At 33.3% G+C, this 18,926-nt stretch overlaps 1 protein-coding gene across 1 annotated transcript; it reads left to right on the top strand.

Annotated features, from left to right (window-relative positions):
• The first annotated feature begins 10,562 nt into the window (after positions 1 to 10,562).
• LOC126885353 (putative gustatory receptor 28b) lies at positions 10,563 to 17,374 on the top strand. Its single transcript, XM_050651910.1, has 2 exons — positions 10,563 to 10,631; positions 16,941 to 17,374. The coding sequence occupies exons 1-2, from the start codon at positions 10,563 to 10,565 to the stop codon at positions 17,229 to 17,231; spliced, it is 360 nt and encodes a 119-aa protein (XP_050507867.1). The 3' UTR covers positions 17,232 to 17,374.
• The last annotated feature ends 1,552 nt before the right edge of the window (positions 17,375 to 18,926 follow it).

Here is an 18,926-nt window from a genome sequence, read left to right as displayed (position 1 = left end):
AAAAATATTCGTCCAAAGAAAGTCAGGAAATGGATAAATTGGCTAATTTTAAGTAACTTTTGTTCTATAGAGTTTTTTCACTAAGTCAATACTTTTCGAGTTATTTGGCAGTGAATATGTTCATTTTTTCAACAAAATAACCACGCTTTTAGACGGTTTTGCGCAAATAACTCAAATAATAAGTATTTTGTCGAAAAAACGTTCTTAGCAAAAATATAGCCTGTAAAATTTATAAAAAAATGGTGTATATATCACGTCTCTACACCTAGCAGAAGCAGAGTTATAGCTAATAAAATATAGGTTCATATTTGTCAAATTCCAAATGGAATACTTTAACGTGAAATAACCAAAAATGAAGCACATTTCGGGGAAAACTCATTACAACTTGTTTAAAGTGTTTAAAAAAAGCTTTATTTTTGTTTTATAAAAAAAATTTCTAGCATCAAAATTAAACAAGTTACGCTCAAAATAAAGTTAGTCCCTTTTGGTTTTGGTAAAAAAATCGAGAAAATCACCCCCTAATTAGTATCTTAAATGAACTTAATCGTTACGACTTCACAAGTTTCTTGACTCGTGTATATATTGTTTATATGATCTGTAAGTTTCATCGGTTCAAAGTCCTTATTATTGAAAGGGCTGTAGTTAAAAGGGGTTGAACGAGTCACTGATCACGAATGTATGCAAATTTAGGAACACCAAATCTTAATCAATTTTTGTCTAACAGAAAAACAAAAAAATACGTGATATTCAGAAAAGCAAATCTGACTTTTTTTTGTTTTTCGGGACTTTTGGTATCTCTAACAATTTTTAAGTTATTTTGAAAAAAAGCATAATTTTCAAAATTTAAATTTTTAAAAATTTTACTTTCAAACCAAATTTTTTCAAAAATAAGCACTTTGAATCGATGAAACTTACAGATCATATAAACACAACATAAGTAAAATAATTTGTGGAGTGGTAACGATTAATTTCATTTAAGTTGCTAATTAAAGCGTGGTCTTCCCGATTTTTTTTTGAAAAAACAAAAGGGACCAGCTTTATTTTGAGCGTAACTTGCTTAACTTTAATGCTAGAAACTTTTTGTAAAAACAAAAATAAAGATTTTTTTAAACACTATAAAAAAGTTATAATGGATTTTCCCCAAAAAGTTCTTAACTTTTTTGGATATTGCACGTCGAAATGTTCTATTTGAAATTTGGTGAATATGAATCTATTTTTCATTGGCCATAACTCCGGTTCTACGAGATCCAGAGACCTAACGCGTACACCATTTTTTTTACTTTTTTATAAGCTATATTTTTGCTAAGAACGTTTTTTCGACAAAATACTTACTTTTTGAGTTATTTGCGAAAAAGCGTCTAAAAATGTGGTTATTTTGTTGAAAAATGAACATATTCACTCGCAAATAACTCGAAAAGTGTTGACTTGGCGAAAAAGCTCTATAGAACAAAAGTTACTTAAAATTAGTCAGTTTACCCTTTTCGGGACTTATTTTGGACATATATTTTTTCACCCCCAATAGGGAGTGAAAGTCACCCCCAGGGCAAAAGCACACATCGGCACAATATCATTTTTTTTCTTTGACATGTAAGCTATACATATGCCAAATTTCATGTTAATCCAAGCGGTTCTTTAAAATTTAGAGCAACAACCGTGAAAGAATGGACTATAAAGATTTTTCTAAAATTAAATCTGTAGCTTCTATAATTTTTTATTTATAACTCTAAAGTCACCCTTCTCACAAACATTGGCGCACTGTAAACTAGCGTACGGCGAAGTGTAAGGTTGAGTTATTTTTAATGTAATTCTTTAACTAATGAATTAAATGAAATTTTATAAATTGATCATGAAAGAAAAATAATTTAGCTATCTTATGGTTATAATAAAGAGAAATAAAATTTATGGGCATAACTATGGTGTGGGCGGAAAGTGAGACTTACATGAATTGGTTTAAAAATGATTTAAAAATTTGTAACTAGTACAAATTTTCTTATAAAACCCTTAATTTTGTACTGCTTACCTTTCAAATATCTTACTAAACGATGTTTCTCTCAAAAAATTCTCAAAAATTTAATTCAAATGATACGACGCGACGTCTCAAAAATTTTTTGAAAACTTCGCAGTTTTACAGAATTACCATCACTTAAAGAGGGTTTTACTCAAGTTTGAACAAATAAATTACAATTTTATAGGTTATTTTTTAAAGCTTAGGATGTTTTTTTTATTTAAACAATATAAATACACCTAATTTAAAAGATTAATTAGTATTTTTTCCTTAACCTAATTTCCCTAAAAATGTTTGTAAACTAGATGTCACCTGGTCCATCCTAGCTTTTTTTTACATGAAATGTCCACTTCTTTGTTGTGGCTACACAGCACAGCACTGACTCTGCTTTTCACTAATTGCTCACGTATTTGTTGTGGCTACAATACAATGCACAACACTAACTAAGCCCGGCACAACTTCACACATTACACGAGCTCGAACGGTTTAGTCTTCTTGAGCCTTCGCATCTGGGGTTCGTTGACAAGAAGCTGAAGTGCTTCATGGCTGGGATGCTTATGGAGCCTGTCTTCATGTCTCCTGGCGACTTTCTTAATTTTATTTGGAATAGATTCGATTTTAAGATCTCTACGCAAATCGTCGTTCCGAACACACCAAGGAGCACATACAATATTCCTTAATATTCGGTTCTGGAGCGTTTCTAAATTTCGGTAATTACTTTTTTGGTACAGCCCCATAATTGTAGGCCATAGGTCCACACCGGTTTCAATATCTGTTGGTAAATTAGTACTTTGTTCTGGATGGATAGTTGAGAGTACCTACCTATTAGCCAATACATTTTTTTGTACTTTATCTTTATCTGTTCAGTTTTCTTTTAACGTGCTCCTTCCATTTTAGTTTGACGTCGAGATTTAAACCCAGGTATTTCGCTGTTTTTTTATTAGGAACAACGTTGTTGTTTAGGATAATTGGAAGATTATTGATTTTCTTGTTAGTGAAGTTAATATGAACTGACTTCTGTTCATTAAACTTTATACGCCATTTTTTGGACCAGCCTTCTATGCCATTAATTGCATTTTGTAAGTTAATCGTAGATTCCTCTATAGTTGCTCCTATTGTCATGACTGCTGTATCATCAGCAAATGTGGCCAGTTGGATGTTTTCCCTCTCCGGAATGTCAGATGTGTACAAAAGGTATAGTAGTGGTCCAAGAACGCTACCTTGTGGAACCCCTGCATTTATTTGCTTTAACTCAGAGTACTCGTTTTCCATTTTAACTCTTAATGTTCGCTGGTGTAGGTATGACTTCAATATTTCAACGAGTTGCATAGGAAATATTTTCTTTAGCTTCATTAACAGACCGTCGTGCCATACTTTGTCAAATGCTTTTGTGATATCCAGGAATACAGCCGAACAAATTTTGTCCCCTTCCAGTGCTTTTTCTATTTCAGTTACTATTCGATGGATCTGGTCAATTGTGGAGTGTTTATCAAGAAATCCAAATTGGTGAGTTGGAATAAAAATTTTTTGTTCAATTATATGGTTCATTCTTCGTAGTAGTAATTTTTCAAACACCTTTGAGATTATGGATAGTAAGGAGATTGGCCTGTATGATGTTAATTCATGGTTATCTTGTCCTACTTTTGGTATCATTATAACCTCTGCAGTTTTCCAAAGGATGGGAACATATCTAAGCCTAAAGGATGCATTTATTAGTGTAGTAAGCTTTACTATGGCTTTTCTAGGTAATTTTTTTAGTATCTCGCCATTGATCAGGTCAAACCCAGGCGCTTTTTTTGTATTGATGTTTTTGATTAATTTTTGAACTTCTTTTGTAGTAGTCAGTTGTATGTTAACAGAATCAAAAGCTACTGGTTCATGGTCTACATGAGTTTCCCCAGGGTTTGGCTGAAATATGTTTTCTAAATAATCAGCGGACGCATCCACTTTCTCTTTGGGATTTCTTGCCCATGTTCTGTTTTCTTTTCATAAAGGAGGTACATGCTGAACTGGCTTATTTATCTTTTTGGCTGCCTTCCAAAGGGAGTAATCGGTGCATTCATCATCAGTTAGTTCTCTCAGGTATTTATTGATTGATTCGTTTTTAATTTTCGAGATTTCCTTTTGCAGCTGTTGTGTGAGCCTATTTATTTATGGGCTTGCTTCAATACACCGAATATTGGCTTTAGAGATATAAAAAAAAGATTTAATAATGAAATGAGAGTAACTAGGAAGAAAATGAGACCTGTTAATACAAAAATGGAAGGAAAATAGATAAGAATGCTAGAGATAAAATAATATCGAGGTACAACAAAGAAAGAAGAAGAAAAAAGGGCGCCAACTCGAACGAACAACTCGGCTCTCGGAACCAAGAAGTTGGAAAGGTTCGAGATTTTCTTGAAGTAACGAACGACAGGAACTCAATGACACTGGTTACAGCCACCTGAAATACAAAATATTAAATACTAACCTGGTCTTGCTATATTATATACTGGTAATACAGACTGAAATAAAACATCAACCTTACTAATAACAAATATATTAACAATCAATGTTAAATATTAACAATTTACATATAACGCAACGTAATAACAGTGATAGTGGATGGGGAAAAGATCAAATAGGACCGCAAAGGCCACTTAACAAGCAATTATCCACTATCACTGGCCAAGCAAAGGTATTAAAATCAAAATCCAAATCAAAAGTCCGTCAGAATAGCACTGAGTCCTTACAACTAAAAAGGTAGTAATTATTCCCTAAATTGAACTAGCCTAGAGTGAGATAGGTACACGACAAAAACAGCTACGGTTGCAAAAAAAATGTATCTCACCTAGCAAAATTACTTATATAAATGAGTTATATAAATGATGAGTGGGTCAGTGACTCTATATACAATGTAAAAACCTACAAGACATATTCCCTATGAACCTCGACAAAATTTTACCCCCCCCCCGATTCCCTATTAAAATTTTAGATACAATGATTTATAGTTATTATTAAAAGGAAGACCTGATTTTATTTATTTAAGCAAATTACTAATTATATAGAACCAAAGAAAGAAAAACAACGACCTAAAACCTATCTATCACGAAAATATGTACCACTTAGTTCACCTGATTGTATGCATACAATAAGTTTACACAGTAAAAACTCTAGATTACCCAAAGTAAATAATAAAAGTAAATAAGAACTTATCTTGTACAACAGCCGATGGTTAAAAAAAATGAAAGTCCTTAGGAAAAATCCTTTTGGCACAACAAAGCTAGTTGGCTGCTGTGGTGGATAAGTCTTATCGGAGAATCCTGGATGTTGTCAACTCAGGTAGTGGTTTTCTTCAACAAAAACAGCACACTCTATGAGTGAACCAGGGCAAAGTTGCTAATAATACTGCTGGTACATACTTCAAGTGAGATAAGGTAACTAAATGACTAAACCACTAATTGACTACGTGGCTAAGTTACTGAATGAGTATGTGACGGAATCTAAAATAAAGTTTATCAAGTTTAATTATATTCTTAATAACAGTATGTATACAGTACAAGTTCACTGCACTGGGATCCAAAACAAAAAACTCAGGTTAGGTATGTGTCATGTCAAAATTTATGAAGTTACTTCAGTGTAGACATGACAGACTTGCGCGAAGCATGAACATGCGCAGAGTGCAGAAGGCTGTATAATACTTGTGGAAATTTTTTTATATATAAAAAAAACGGCAAAAGGCCTAATGGTAGCACATGAAATAAATTGAAATTTAAATGTAACAATAAAACTTATGACCTTGAATGACTGTTCCTTTGCAAATGGGAATGAATATCGTTATTGGACGTCGAAACGTTGATAAAAATAATTTTTTAATAATATTGTGGCTTATTTCCCATTATAAATAGTTACAATTTTAGGAATGAATATCATTATTATAATATGGATTATATATAAATGTATGTGGTAAATCAATCTAACGAAATACCTGACTACAATGATGCATTGAATATTACAAGGAAGAAATGCGAGATATAATATAAATGCATTATGTACTTACTGAAACAGCGGACACGTCGCGTTGCCGGCAAATATAATTCTTTTATATGAATATGTTTCCAGATATATTTAAGTTTGATTTATTAGTTGTCCCACATGTATTAGGCTTTCGATTTCCTTTTAGTTAGATTTCATTTTGTTTCAATTCCGTCACAAACAACGAGAATAAATTCTCAGACGTGCCCGCGGCGAGCATACTGACCACACTAAAGTTTCTATTCTAGCTTACGATTTTTGCGTAGCGCAAAGCAAGTCCGAGGAGCGACCTCTGTTGGTTGCTCAGTCGCCATAGGCGGGCGAAGCCAAATTATTGAAGGGCAACGGGTAACCGTTACAAACCAACACCAATTCCATCAAACCTTCTTCTCTGATCTCTGACAGTCAGCTGAACCACCACCGCCTGGCAACACTCAGGCCAACCACACCTTGCCCCAGTGTTTTTTCGGACTGTTTGCTTTTTCTGTCACACAAACAAAATTCAATACATACCCTGAAGAGGACAAAATCCTAAACAGGGACTACTCAATAAAATCCTTCCAAATAAAGTAATACTTTATCCTTTCACGAAACCCACATTGAGTACCGTATTATAAAATACAATTAATCGAACAAGAGCAGACGATTTTCTGACTCAGGTTATCTGACAACGATATTTTTGCCGCAAAATAACTCCGAAACGAATTGATTTGGTGCCCGTACCTTCTAATATACCTATATTGTTTTAAATTATGTTTCTCTCAGTTCCTACCGTTGAAAGCACATACCTACATTTCTTTCTGATACTGTATATACACACACCCAAACTTATATGGAATCATCTGATATTTCTTATTATTTCGAGCGAATTTAAAAAACGAACACACGAAGTCTAACACTATTTATTTTAAAGCAATTTAATAACAAATACATAACAATTAAATATAACAATTAAATAAAACAATAAAATATTTAACAAACAAATTAAATTTAGTTGTTTTACAGTAAATAGCATAAAAAATTTCAATGTAAAACGAATAATGTTTAAATTGTTCTTATTTATTTTTTTTTGTTTTTCTTGTTAGTCAGTGTTATCACCTCTAATTTTTATGCAAGCTTCAGTTTGCGTGGGCACGCTCCTAATCAAATTATCAACATTTTGTTGTGGTAGGTTGCTCCATCCTTCAAGAGCAGCTTGTACTAACCGTGCGGTGTTTTGTGGATTATCCCGGCGAGCTCTAAATTTTCTTTTAGGCATAACCCACAAGTACTCTATAGAGTTAAGCACGGGTGAGCAAGCAGGCCGCTCCAAACAAGGGATACCTTCTGCTTCAATGATGTCTCTAGTCAATCTAATGGTATATGGAGGTCCATTATCATGCAAAAAATTAAATTTTCTCCCGTTGCACCTTTCCAGAGCCTAACTACAGGTTATCAACATATCTGTGAGAACTTAAAGTTGATTGGATGAAAACTAAAGGAGTTTTTTTACGGATCACAATTCCTCTCCAGAACATTACACTTCCCCTTGTATATTTGTGAACAGAAATGACAGTTTTCATTCTTGCTTGTCTTCCTCGGCCTCTAAGTACACGATTTCGTGGGTCATCTGATTTTACACAAATCTTGACTTTTCCTGAAAATAGCACATTTTGTCAATTCCCAATGTTCCAGTTTTGGTGCTGAAGACACCAATTTAGGCGATCAATCTTGTGCTTCCTGGATAATTCGGGAACCCATAACCGTCTTCTGCTGTATACTTCTTGGCACGAACTCTTCTTCTTATCGTTTCAACGGAAAAGTTACACATTTAGCTTCCAAAAGCTGCCTTTGGAGCTGCAGGTGAGAAATGGTTAAGTGTCTTCCAGCTGATTGGACAATTAAACGATCGTGGCGAGCCGCTATTACTTTTTGGTGACTTTCTCTTCCTTTATTTTTGAGCTTTCTTAGTCCTGTTACCTAGCATAGGTTTTGGACAGAAGGCCCTGTGTTACGCCTAGCTCTACAGCTATGTCCCTCTGAGAACATTACTTGATCCACAAGACCAATAATCTTTCCCCGTTGTAAGTTCTATAACCCCACATGACGCATATTTTTGTTTTTGGACGCAAAAGTTAGTTTATTTATTTTCATTCAATTTGCAACTCAAGCAAATAGTCTATACCGTACCGAGCTGTACTATTTGATTGTCTTATAGATTTGTTTTATTTTCAATAAAAACCTTTATTCTTTGCAACAATAATCAGTTTTTTCAAAAGAAATAAATATTACTTAGAAATACATGGTGATTCCATATATGTTTGGGTGTGTGTATATTTATATGTACCTATTGAAATAAGTAAAGTAAGCACATACTTCTTTTTAATATCGTAATTATCATTTTAATCAATAAATAAATTAAAAAATTTTAATGTATTGAAAATAATTAAAAAGTATGATCATTTATATCTAATGTTTATGGTAGTTATTACCCTGTTGATGGCATATGATGTTATAGATATTATAATGACATTAATGCTGGCAATATTCCATAAAGTATATGCATTTGCAATATTCATAGGTATGATCCCAAATTGTTCAAATGATAAAAAAATCTACAAATATTTTATTTGGATATGGAACTTGGGACTGATTGTACTGTATTGGTTTGTAGGTATTTATGTATATTATCTCTCATCTCGTAACGCAGTATTCTGGACCGAACTCTATGCAGTTATTGCTCTTGTAGCAATGATCAATGATTGTTTGGGTATAACGTTTTGCTTATTGAGTAGTCTGATGTACCGTACTGAATGGACGATCTTTAATCAAATATTTAACATAATTTTCAATAAAAATAAGTTTAAGAGGAATTCCAAAATGCACAACATAAAAGGAATTTTGTGGGCTCTGTTCAGTTCAGGTGTTATAACCTCTACAATCCTTTTGGTAGTTACTTTCATAAACGACTATTTAACATTTCTAAGCTTTACTTTTTTAAGTCATAAACTAATGCAACAGCTCTATAGACACTTGTTATCGAGGATCATTTGTATTGCATTCGATCTAGTCGGAAATGAATTTTCGAATTTGAAAATATCTTTAAAAAGGCTAATTATGCGCAGGAGATATGTGAACATGAATTATTTTAGAACCAGTATCCTTCAAATTAAGGTAACATTAAGAGGATTGTTTTTAATAGTAAAATATATGGATATTATATTAGGGTGGTCGATTTTATTGCTGTACCTTGAAGCTACAATTCTTGCTGTTATTAGTCTAGACATGACTTTAGTACAAAACATGTCAATCACTTGGTGCGGAATGCCAATATTAAAATGGTGTAACACTTTGGTAAGTATAAGTTATTATTTAATTGGTATCACTTAAGTTTTTGTCTTCGACAACTGTTACTACAGAATACAGATATCTCAGAATACAGATTGTACAGAATACAATCTACGCGGCATGGTCCATAAAAGTAAACTTAGAAAACAATGTTACTTGTTATGGCGCTAACAAAACTTTTAAAAGGTAAAAAATATAATGCTACACTGCCCTACATGATTTTAACTTGGTGGAATAAAAAAATTCTTACCAAAATAAAAAGGATTTAGGTATTTAATGTGTCGATTGGCAGTTATAGAATAATTCAAGTCGTTAAAAGAAAAAGTGGTTTCACTCAATCCACAAAATGTAAATTCCCAAACTCACACATATATATTTCAATACAGAATGCACTAGGGTCTTTCACCTGTGACTAACGTTGGATCTCAAGAAAATTAAATTACTGAATTACTTCTTAATAGACTGCACTCGAATCTCTTACCGATGACTTACATCATATCATAAAAACAAATATTTTACAATAGTATATTGATATAAAAAGTCGAAAAATAATCTGTATTTTATATGGATATTGAATTTACGATTTTACTGAAATTGTTTTTTATTGTAGGTATACATGCATATTTTCTGTCGTCTAGTAATTCAGTATTTTGCGCTCTATGCAGTTATTGCTCTTGTTGCAATGATAAATTATTGTTTGGGTATAACCTTTTGCTTGTTCAGTAGTCTTATGTACCGTACGGAATGGACAATCTTTAATCAAATATTAGTATAATTTTTAATAAAAATAAGTTCCAGCAGAATTCCAAAACGGGCAACATAAAAGGAATTTTGTGGGCTCTGCTCAGCTCATGTGTTATAAGCTCTACAATCCTTCTGGTAGTTACTTTTAATAAACGACTATTTAACATTTCTAAGCTTTACTTTTTTAAGTCACAAACTAATGCAACAGCTCTATAGACATTTGTTATCGAGGATCATTTGTATTGCATTCGATCTAGCCGGAAATGAATTTTCAAATTGGAAAATATCTTTAAAAAGGCTAATTATGCGCAGGAGATATGTGAACATGAATTATTTTAGAACCAGTATCCTTCAAATTAAGGTAACATTAAGAGGATTGTTTTTAATAGTAAAATATATAGATATTATATTAGGGTGGTCGATTTTATTGCTGTACCTTGAAGCTACAATTCTTGCTGTTATTAGTCTAGACATGACTTTAGTACAAAGCATGTCAATCACTTGGTGCGGAATGCCAATATTAAAATGGTGTAATACTTTGGTAAGTATAAGTTATTATTTAATTGGTATCACGTAAGTCTTTGTCTTCGACAACTGTTACTACAGAATACAGATTGTACGGAATACAATCTACGCAGCATGGTTTGTAATAGAAAACTTGAAAATAATGTGACTTGGTACAGCGCTAACAAAAGATTTAAAGGCTAAAAAATATAAAGCTACACTGCCCCCAAATGATTTTAACTTGGTACAATAAAAAAATTCTTACCAAAATAAAAAGGATTTAGGTATATAATGTGTCGTTTGGCAGTTGTAGAATAATTCAAGTCGTTAAAAGGAAAAGTGGTTTCACTCAATCCACAAAATGTAAATTTCCAAACTCACACATATATATATTTCAAAACAGAAAGCACTAGTCACTAGGGTATTTCACCTGTGACTAGCGTTGGATCTCAAGAAAATTAAATTACTGAAATCTTCTCAATAGACTGCACTTGGATCTCTTACCGATGACTTACATCATATCATAAAAACAAATATTTTACAATAGTATATTATATTGATATAAAAAGTCGAAAAAAAAAATATATATTTTACATGGATATTAAACTTACCATTGATTTTACTGAAATTGGTTTGTATTGTAGGTACACATGTATATTTTATGTCGTCTAGTAATTCAGTATTTTGCGCTCTATGCAGTTATTGCTCTTGTTGCAATGATAAATTATTGTTTGGGTGTAGCCTTTTGCTTGTTGAGTAGTCTTAGGTACCGTACGGAATGGACAATCTTTAATCAAATATTTAATATAATTTTCAATAAAAATAAGTTCCAGCAGAATTCCAAAACGCGCAACATAAAAGGAATTTTGTGGGCTCTGCTCAGCTCAGGTGTTATAACGTCCACAATCCTTCTGGAAGTTACTTTTATAAACGACTATTTAACATTCCTAAGCTTTACTTTTTTAAGTCACAAACTAATGCAACAGCTCTATAGACACTTGTTATCGAGGATCATTTGTATTGCATTCGATCTAGTCGGAAATGAATTTTCGAATTTGAAAAGATCTTTAAAAAGGCTAATTATGCGCAGGAGATATGTGAACATGAATTATTTTCGAACCAGTATCCTTCAAATTAAGGTTAAATTAAGAGGATTGTTTTTAATAGTAAAATATTTTTTTATTGCTGTACCTTGAAGCTACAATTCTTGCTGTTATTAGTCTAGACATGACTTTAGTACAAAACATGTCAATTACTTGGTGCGTAATGCCAATATTAAAATGGTATAATACTTTGGTAAGTATAAGTTATTATTTAATTGGTATCACTTAAGTCTTTGTCTTCGACAACTGTTACTACAGAATACAGATATCTCAGAATACAGATTGTACAGAATACAATCTACGCGGCATGGTCCATAAAAGTAAACTTAGAAAACAATGTTACTTGGTATGGCGCTAACAAAACTTTTAAAAGCTAAAAAATATAATACTACACTGCCCTACATGATTTTAACTTGGTGGAATAAAAAAATTCTTACCAAAATAAAAAGGATTTAGGTATTTAATGTGTCGATTGGCAGTTATAGAATAATTCAAGTCGTTAAAAGAAAAAGTGGTTCCACTCAATCCACAAAATGTAAATTCCCAAACTCACACATATATTTCAATACATAATGCACTAGGGTTTTTCACCTGTGACTAACGTTGGATCACAAGAAAATTAAATTACTGAAATACTTCTCAATAGACTGCACTCGAATCTCTTACCGATGACTTACATCATATCATCTTCTTCTTCTTCTTATAATAGGCCTCTTGGCCTGTTCCTTACCGATTTTGCGCTTGTATTCGTAGCTGTGATGTTGAAAGTTGATTCGCTGTCCAGTCTCGTTACATGCTGATTCCACTCGCGTCGTCTCTGTCTTCCCCACCGTACTATATCTTGTATGTTACAGAGATCTCTTATTCATATCATAAAAACAAATATTTTACAATGGTATATTGATATAAAAAGTCGAAAAATAATCTGTATTTTATATGGATATTCAACTTCAGATTTTACTGAAATTGGTTTGTATTGTAGGTTTACATGCATATTTTCTGTCGTCTAGTAATTCAGCATTTTGCGCTCTATGCAGTTATTGCTCTTGTAGCAATGCTAAATTATTGTTTGGGTATAACCTTTTGCTTGTTGAGTAGTCTTATGTACCGTACGGAATGAACAATCTTTAATCAAACATTTAATATAATTTTCAATAAAAATAAGTTCCAGTACAATTTCAAAACGCACAACATAAAAGGAATTTGTGGGCTCTGTTCAGCTCAGGTGTTATAACGTCCACAATCCTTCTGGTAGTTACTTTTATAAACGACTATTCAAAATCTCTAAGCTTTACTTTATTCTGTTGTCATAATCTTCTGTTGTCAGTCATAAACTGATGCAACAGCTCTATAGAAATTTGTTATCCAGGGTCATTTATATTGCATTCGATCAAGTCGAAAATTAATTTTCGAATTTGAAAAAATCTTTAAAAAGGCTAATTATGCGCAGGACATATGTGACCATGAATTATTCTCGAACCACTATCCTTCAAATAAAAGTGATATTAAGAGGATTGTTCTTAATCATCATCATAGTCATTAACATCTTAGTAGATGTGTTGTGGTTCATAATTGGGCTTCAGCAGCTCGGACAGTTTGATTGATAATATTTCTCCACTGGTCGCGGTCATCAGTTACATGTATTTCCTTAGTATACTGTTTGTTGAGAAGCTTTTGAGTAATGTCCGCCCATCGCTGTGGAGATCTTCCGCGTTGGCGTTGAGTCTGAGGCCTTCCTTGGACCACCAACCGCTCCATTTTGTGATCACTTCGATGGATATGACCAAAGAACTTTAAAATTCTAGAGTAAACGGTACTGGAGAGACGCTGATCCGGTTTCATTTCATCCAGAACCGAGATATTTGTACGGCGAGCCGTCCATGGAATTCGAAGCAGGCGTCTCCATGTCCACATTTCAAAGGCGTCTATACGTCGTCTATCTGATTTTTTGACTGTCCATGTCTCGCATGCATAGTAAAATATGGAAAAGACCAGAGTTGAAACGAGTCTCTTTTTGTTTGTCATAGTAATGTGACGATCACGCCATACCCCGTTTAGTTCACTCATTGCCCATTGCTGCTCTTGCTAGTTGAATGCGTCTTCTAATTTCGGGTTCACAACTGCCTGTGTTGTTAACTAGAGCTCCAAGATATATCATAGATGAGACTACCTCGCATCCCGCAATAGTTTGGGTTTCAGGAAACTGTTGTTGGCGATCAATAACCATGATTTTGGTTTTGTTGTAGTTAACCATGAGTCCAAATTTAGCACTTTCTACCTCGAGTTATTTTAATAATTCAGTAATTTCTTCTGTTCTTAATAGTAAAATATATACATATAGATAATATAGTGCGGTCAATTTTATTGCTGTATCTTGAAGCTACAATTCTTGCTGTTATTAGTCTAGATGTGACGTTAATTCAAAACATGTCAATAGCAAGGTGCGGAATGCCAATATTAAAATGGTGTAATACTTTGGTAAGTACACGTTATCATTTAATTTTTATTACTTAACTTATTGTCATCGACAACTGTTACTGTATTAGTTACTGTTATTGTAGAGAACATAATCTGTATTGGGACCAGACAGCATCAGTCTTCGTTTTATTTTGGCATCGTAACTCTGGAAGGGTCTTTGACTGTTTGGCTATATCTTTTTTTTATTAACAACATTAGGTATACCGATGCATTTTGTACGCCCCTCAGTCTGGTAGGTTGCCATGTAGGAGGTTGTTGAGGTGCGCTATCTCTCTACCAACCAAGAGCACTGTTGGAGTAAAACCAGTTGCTTCACATTGAGATCTTCGATAGACTAGCAGAAACAGAGGCACCAGCTTGTCCCAGTCTTTTTAGTTTTCAATTATAAACAGGGACACGTAGTTATTTATGGTCCGGTCATGTCCTTTTGCCATGCCATGAGGTGGTGTTTTAAACTTCCGATTCGAAATTGCGACCATGTCGAGACTGCGACATAGAGTAGAATTACATATCGGGAAATAATATTCTCAAGTAGGTCTTCACCCACTGTGATTGCCTTTTGTTTGGGTAGTGCAAGTACAAAACAATTCGCTGATACTAATCCTCAAATGCCGCTTCAGTGGAATTATATAAGCAGAACAAGATGTTCAGAACCCTTACCGTATCATTTACCTGGAGCCTAGATATCTTCCTGAATCGATAAAAACGGCAGGTGGAATATTGGAAGGGAATAAAATATTCTCGACTTCGCTAAAGCATAGGGACGCAATTAGGGGTGTGTTATGATAAGTATCTTGCGAATAGATCTCAAATAGTTTTTAAAAAATCTTAAAACCACCCTATTTACATTATATACGGCGATCTTGTCAGGATCGCCATATGGTAAAATAAGGGTTAGTTTGGTCCTGGAGGGGGGTAGTTAAAAACAAAACTATATTTTTCAACCATTACTTTACTTTTCCGCCTTCTTATTGTCCAACCATCCATACGATGTTTTGTCGTAAATGTAAACGTTGTGAATCTAGAGAGTGGGAAGTTTAGTTATCAAGGAGACGTGGTCGGGTGAACAACGCGTATTTGCTGTGAAAGCTTATTACAACAATGGTAAAAGTTTTGCGCGTGTACGAGCATTTCGTTTACACTACCATTTGCCATCCCGCGTGCAGTTCGGTCCAACATTGCTATTAAGACTTGGGTTAGGAACTTTGAAAGTAGTAGTTCAGTATTACAGAAAAGAGGTGGCAGTGTCAAAACTGCTCGCATACTACAGAATATTGAAGCGGTGCCAAATTCATTACATGCGGGTCGTCGCAGAGATCTTCGAGGACTCGTGTGTAATGAATTTGGCACCGCTTCAATATTCTGTGGTATGCGAGCAGTTCTGACACTGCCACCTATTTTTGTAATGTTGAACCACTACTTTCGAAGTTCCTAACCCAAGTCTTGTAACTTGGTCTTGTAAACGGGGAGGCAAATGGCAGTGTAAACGAAATCCTCGTTGTACACTCACAAAACTTTCACCATTCTTGTAATAAGCTTTCACAGCAAATGCGCGTTGTTCACTAGATCACGTCTCCATGATAACTAAACTTCCCACTCTCTAGATTCACTACGTTTACGTCGCAAGCCCGCGGCTCCTCTATTTTATCGTCAGCAGCGTTGTCAAATCGTATCGTCTCACTGAATCATCCTTTAATTAGACTGTCTTTTTTGGTGTTGATTGTAATGGTGTAGGTATTCGCTCCGAGCGTTAACAAAGTGTCAAAACAAAATCGACCGACCTGCTCATGGTGGCGATTGCTTGAATCTTTGTAAGGACGATTTATTGTATATTTAAATGGGACATTTTAAAAAAAATGCCATTTCACGTTTTTGGTGGGTTATTCACTGTAAAAATACATGGAAAACTAGTGATATGAAATACTTTTATTTTCTTCATTCCCAAAAAAAATTAGATCAAAGAATAAAATTAATTAACGCTGTTACAAGGATGAAGTGAGGTTACCTTTTTCTATAATATACAAAGGATGTGACAATATACACATGATATAATAATATTATTTACGTTTTTATAAGTTTTGTACATATTACATACATATTTTAGCTCTGATAAATCCGAATTGACTCCAGAAAGTACGGATATGGTATGTCCTATATAACTTCACTATCGCAAATTATGTCAATAAATCTTTATTAAGGACAAAACACATTTTTGTTGAACTATAAATGACCTTATAAAAGAATAACTAATGAATTCTAACAATTTGTATTCGTTTATTATCACTAGAAAATAAAATATTCAATTTTAACAAAATAATCCCATAAGAGTCAATACTAAAACGTCCTTACAAAACTGACAGCGTGTCACGTGACTGTAAATTTCTGTAAATAGAGGGGAGACGCACGGGGCCAATATAACTTTTTGTGGAAGTACTGTTACCTTACCGTCCTGTTTGTTCATACTCCAAGTAAACAAATGCTAATGCCACTATACCCTATAGGGTAATAATAATAAGTGTAAATAAAAAAAAATAAGTGTTAAAATTCATTAATAAATTAAAAGACTTAAACTTCTACAGTATAGATAACAGGCAGTAGGATAACATCGATCAATTATACAAACACTTTTAGTAGCCTCAAGTGACGAAGAGTAACCTTTACAGAACCTGAAAAAACTAATGATCTTCGGTATATTCATTTCTAATTGAAAAAATATTTTTTATTGAATTTTGCCACCAAAAAATTTTACTACCAAATCTTTTCAGGTGAACGTCATCACGATTATCAATAAATGTGATATGATAGAGAAGAACTCAGCAGAATTTATAACCACTTGTCACTTGCTACAAGAAAAAGTGCCCAACTCCAACATCAGAGAAGAATTGCTTCATCTTGCAAATTACGCACAGAAGATATCACCCAAATGTACAGCTGCGGGATTCTTCGTTGTGAATCGGTTCATTCTTGGAGCTTTATTTTCATCTGTTACTACTTACTTGATAATATGTATTCAATTTAATATGAATGAAACTTCTGATTTACCAATAGAAAATTGAATGTTTTAAAGAAGACAGTTTAAGACTTAATTTTGTTACAGAGACCACCACAATTCGCTTATCGTCGGCCGAATGTGAAAAATGCATAAGTCCAAAATACCTGATTTTACAGGAGGAACAAAAAATTATACCCCATTCCACGAATATACGACCCTCTTGGATTATCGCGACATCGAATATGTTACTGTGCAAAATATGAAGAACGAAATTAAATTGCAAATAATATTGTTGTTTATTGGGGTAATTATTAGGGCAAAATACTTTCGTACTTCTTATGTTGCACACTAAAATATTCGTTGTCGCGATAATCTAAAACAGTCGTATATTCGTGGAATACACCATAACTGTGAATAACTCCACTTAACCTGTACCCTATAGTACTCACCCGTTTACAATCAGAAAACCACCAATTTGGAATTGTGCAGATTTCATTTGGTTTTCACAGAGCCTGTTTTACTTCAAATCAGGCCCGAGGCACTACACAATTATTTTTAGGCCCCTAAATATAATGTAATAATAATAATAACTTTTTAAATCTATTAATTATTTAATAGAAATATAGTTGCACCAGAAATTTAAATTTTCATTAACAGTTAATAAAATTTATACTTATTTAAAACCTTAAACATTGTTTAAATATACAGGGTGTCCCGAAAAGAATGGTCATAAATTATACCACAGATTCTGGGGTCAAAAATATGTTGATTGAACCTCATTTACCTATATACAATAGTGCACAAAAAAAAGTTACAGCACTTTGAAGTTACAAAATGAAAATCGATTTTTTTCATATACCAAAAACTCTTAGAGATTTTTTATTGAAAGTGGACATCGGGAATTATTATGGCAGCAACATCTTAAAAAAAAATTAAAGTGAATTTTGTTCACCCCATAAAAATTTTATGGGGCTTTTGTTCTTTAAACCCCCCCAAACTTTTGTGTACGTTTCAATTAAATTATTATTGTGGCACCATTAGTTGAACACAATGGTTTTTAAAACGTTTTTACCTCTCAGTGTTTATCGACATATTTTGAATATTTGTCGAATCCACCACATATTTGAATATGATTAAGTACGATTATACAGGGTGTAGCGAAAATACAGGTCATAAATTAAATCACATATTCGGAGACCAAAAATAGTTCGATTGAACCTAATTTACCTTAGTACATATATGCACATAAAAAAAGTTACAGCCCTTTGAAGTTACAAAATAAAAATCGATTTTTTCGAATATATCGAAAACTATTAGAGATTTTTTATTGAAAATGGACATGTGGCATTCTTATGGCAGGAGTATCTTAAAAAAGAATTATAGTGAAATTTGTGCACCCCATAAAATTTTATGGGGGTTTTGTTCCCTTAACCCCCCCAAACTTTTGTGTACGTTCCAATTAAATTATTATTGTGGTACCATTAGTTAAATTCAATATTTCTAAAACTTTTTTGCCTCTTAGTATCTTTTCGATAAGGCAGTTTTTATCGAGTTGCGGCTTCTTTTTTAATATGCTTACATAAAAATTTTATGGGGGTTTTCTTCCTTTAAACCCCCCAACTGTTTGTGTATGTTCCAATTAAACTTTAACTGCGGTACCATTAGTTAAACACAGTGTTTTTAAAACTGTTTTGCCTCTTTGTATTTTTTAGAGAAGGCACTTTTTATCGAAATATTCTTCTTTTTCAATATGGTTCAA

The sequence above is a fragment of the Diabrotica virgifera genome, chromosome 5 (genome assembly GCF_917563875.1).
Source record: "Diabrotica virgifera virgifera chromosome 5, PGI_DIABVI_V3a".
NCBI classification, from domain to species: Eukaryota; Metazoa; Arthropoda; class Insecta; order Coleoptera; family Chrysomelidae; genus Diabrotica; species Diabrotica virgifera.
The sequence above is the reverse complement of the archived record's forward strand: the minus strand, read 5'-3'. Positions and strand labels throughout refer to the sequence as shown.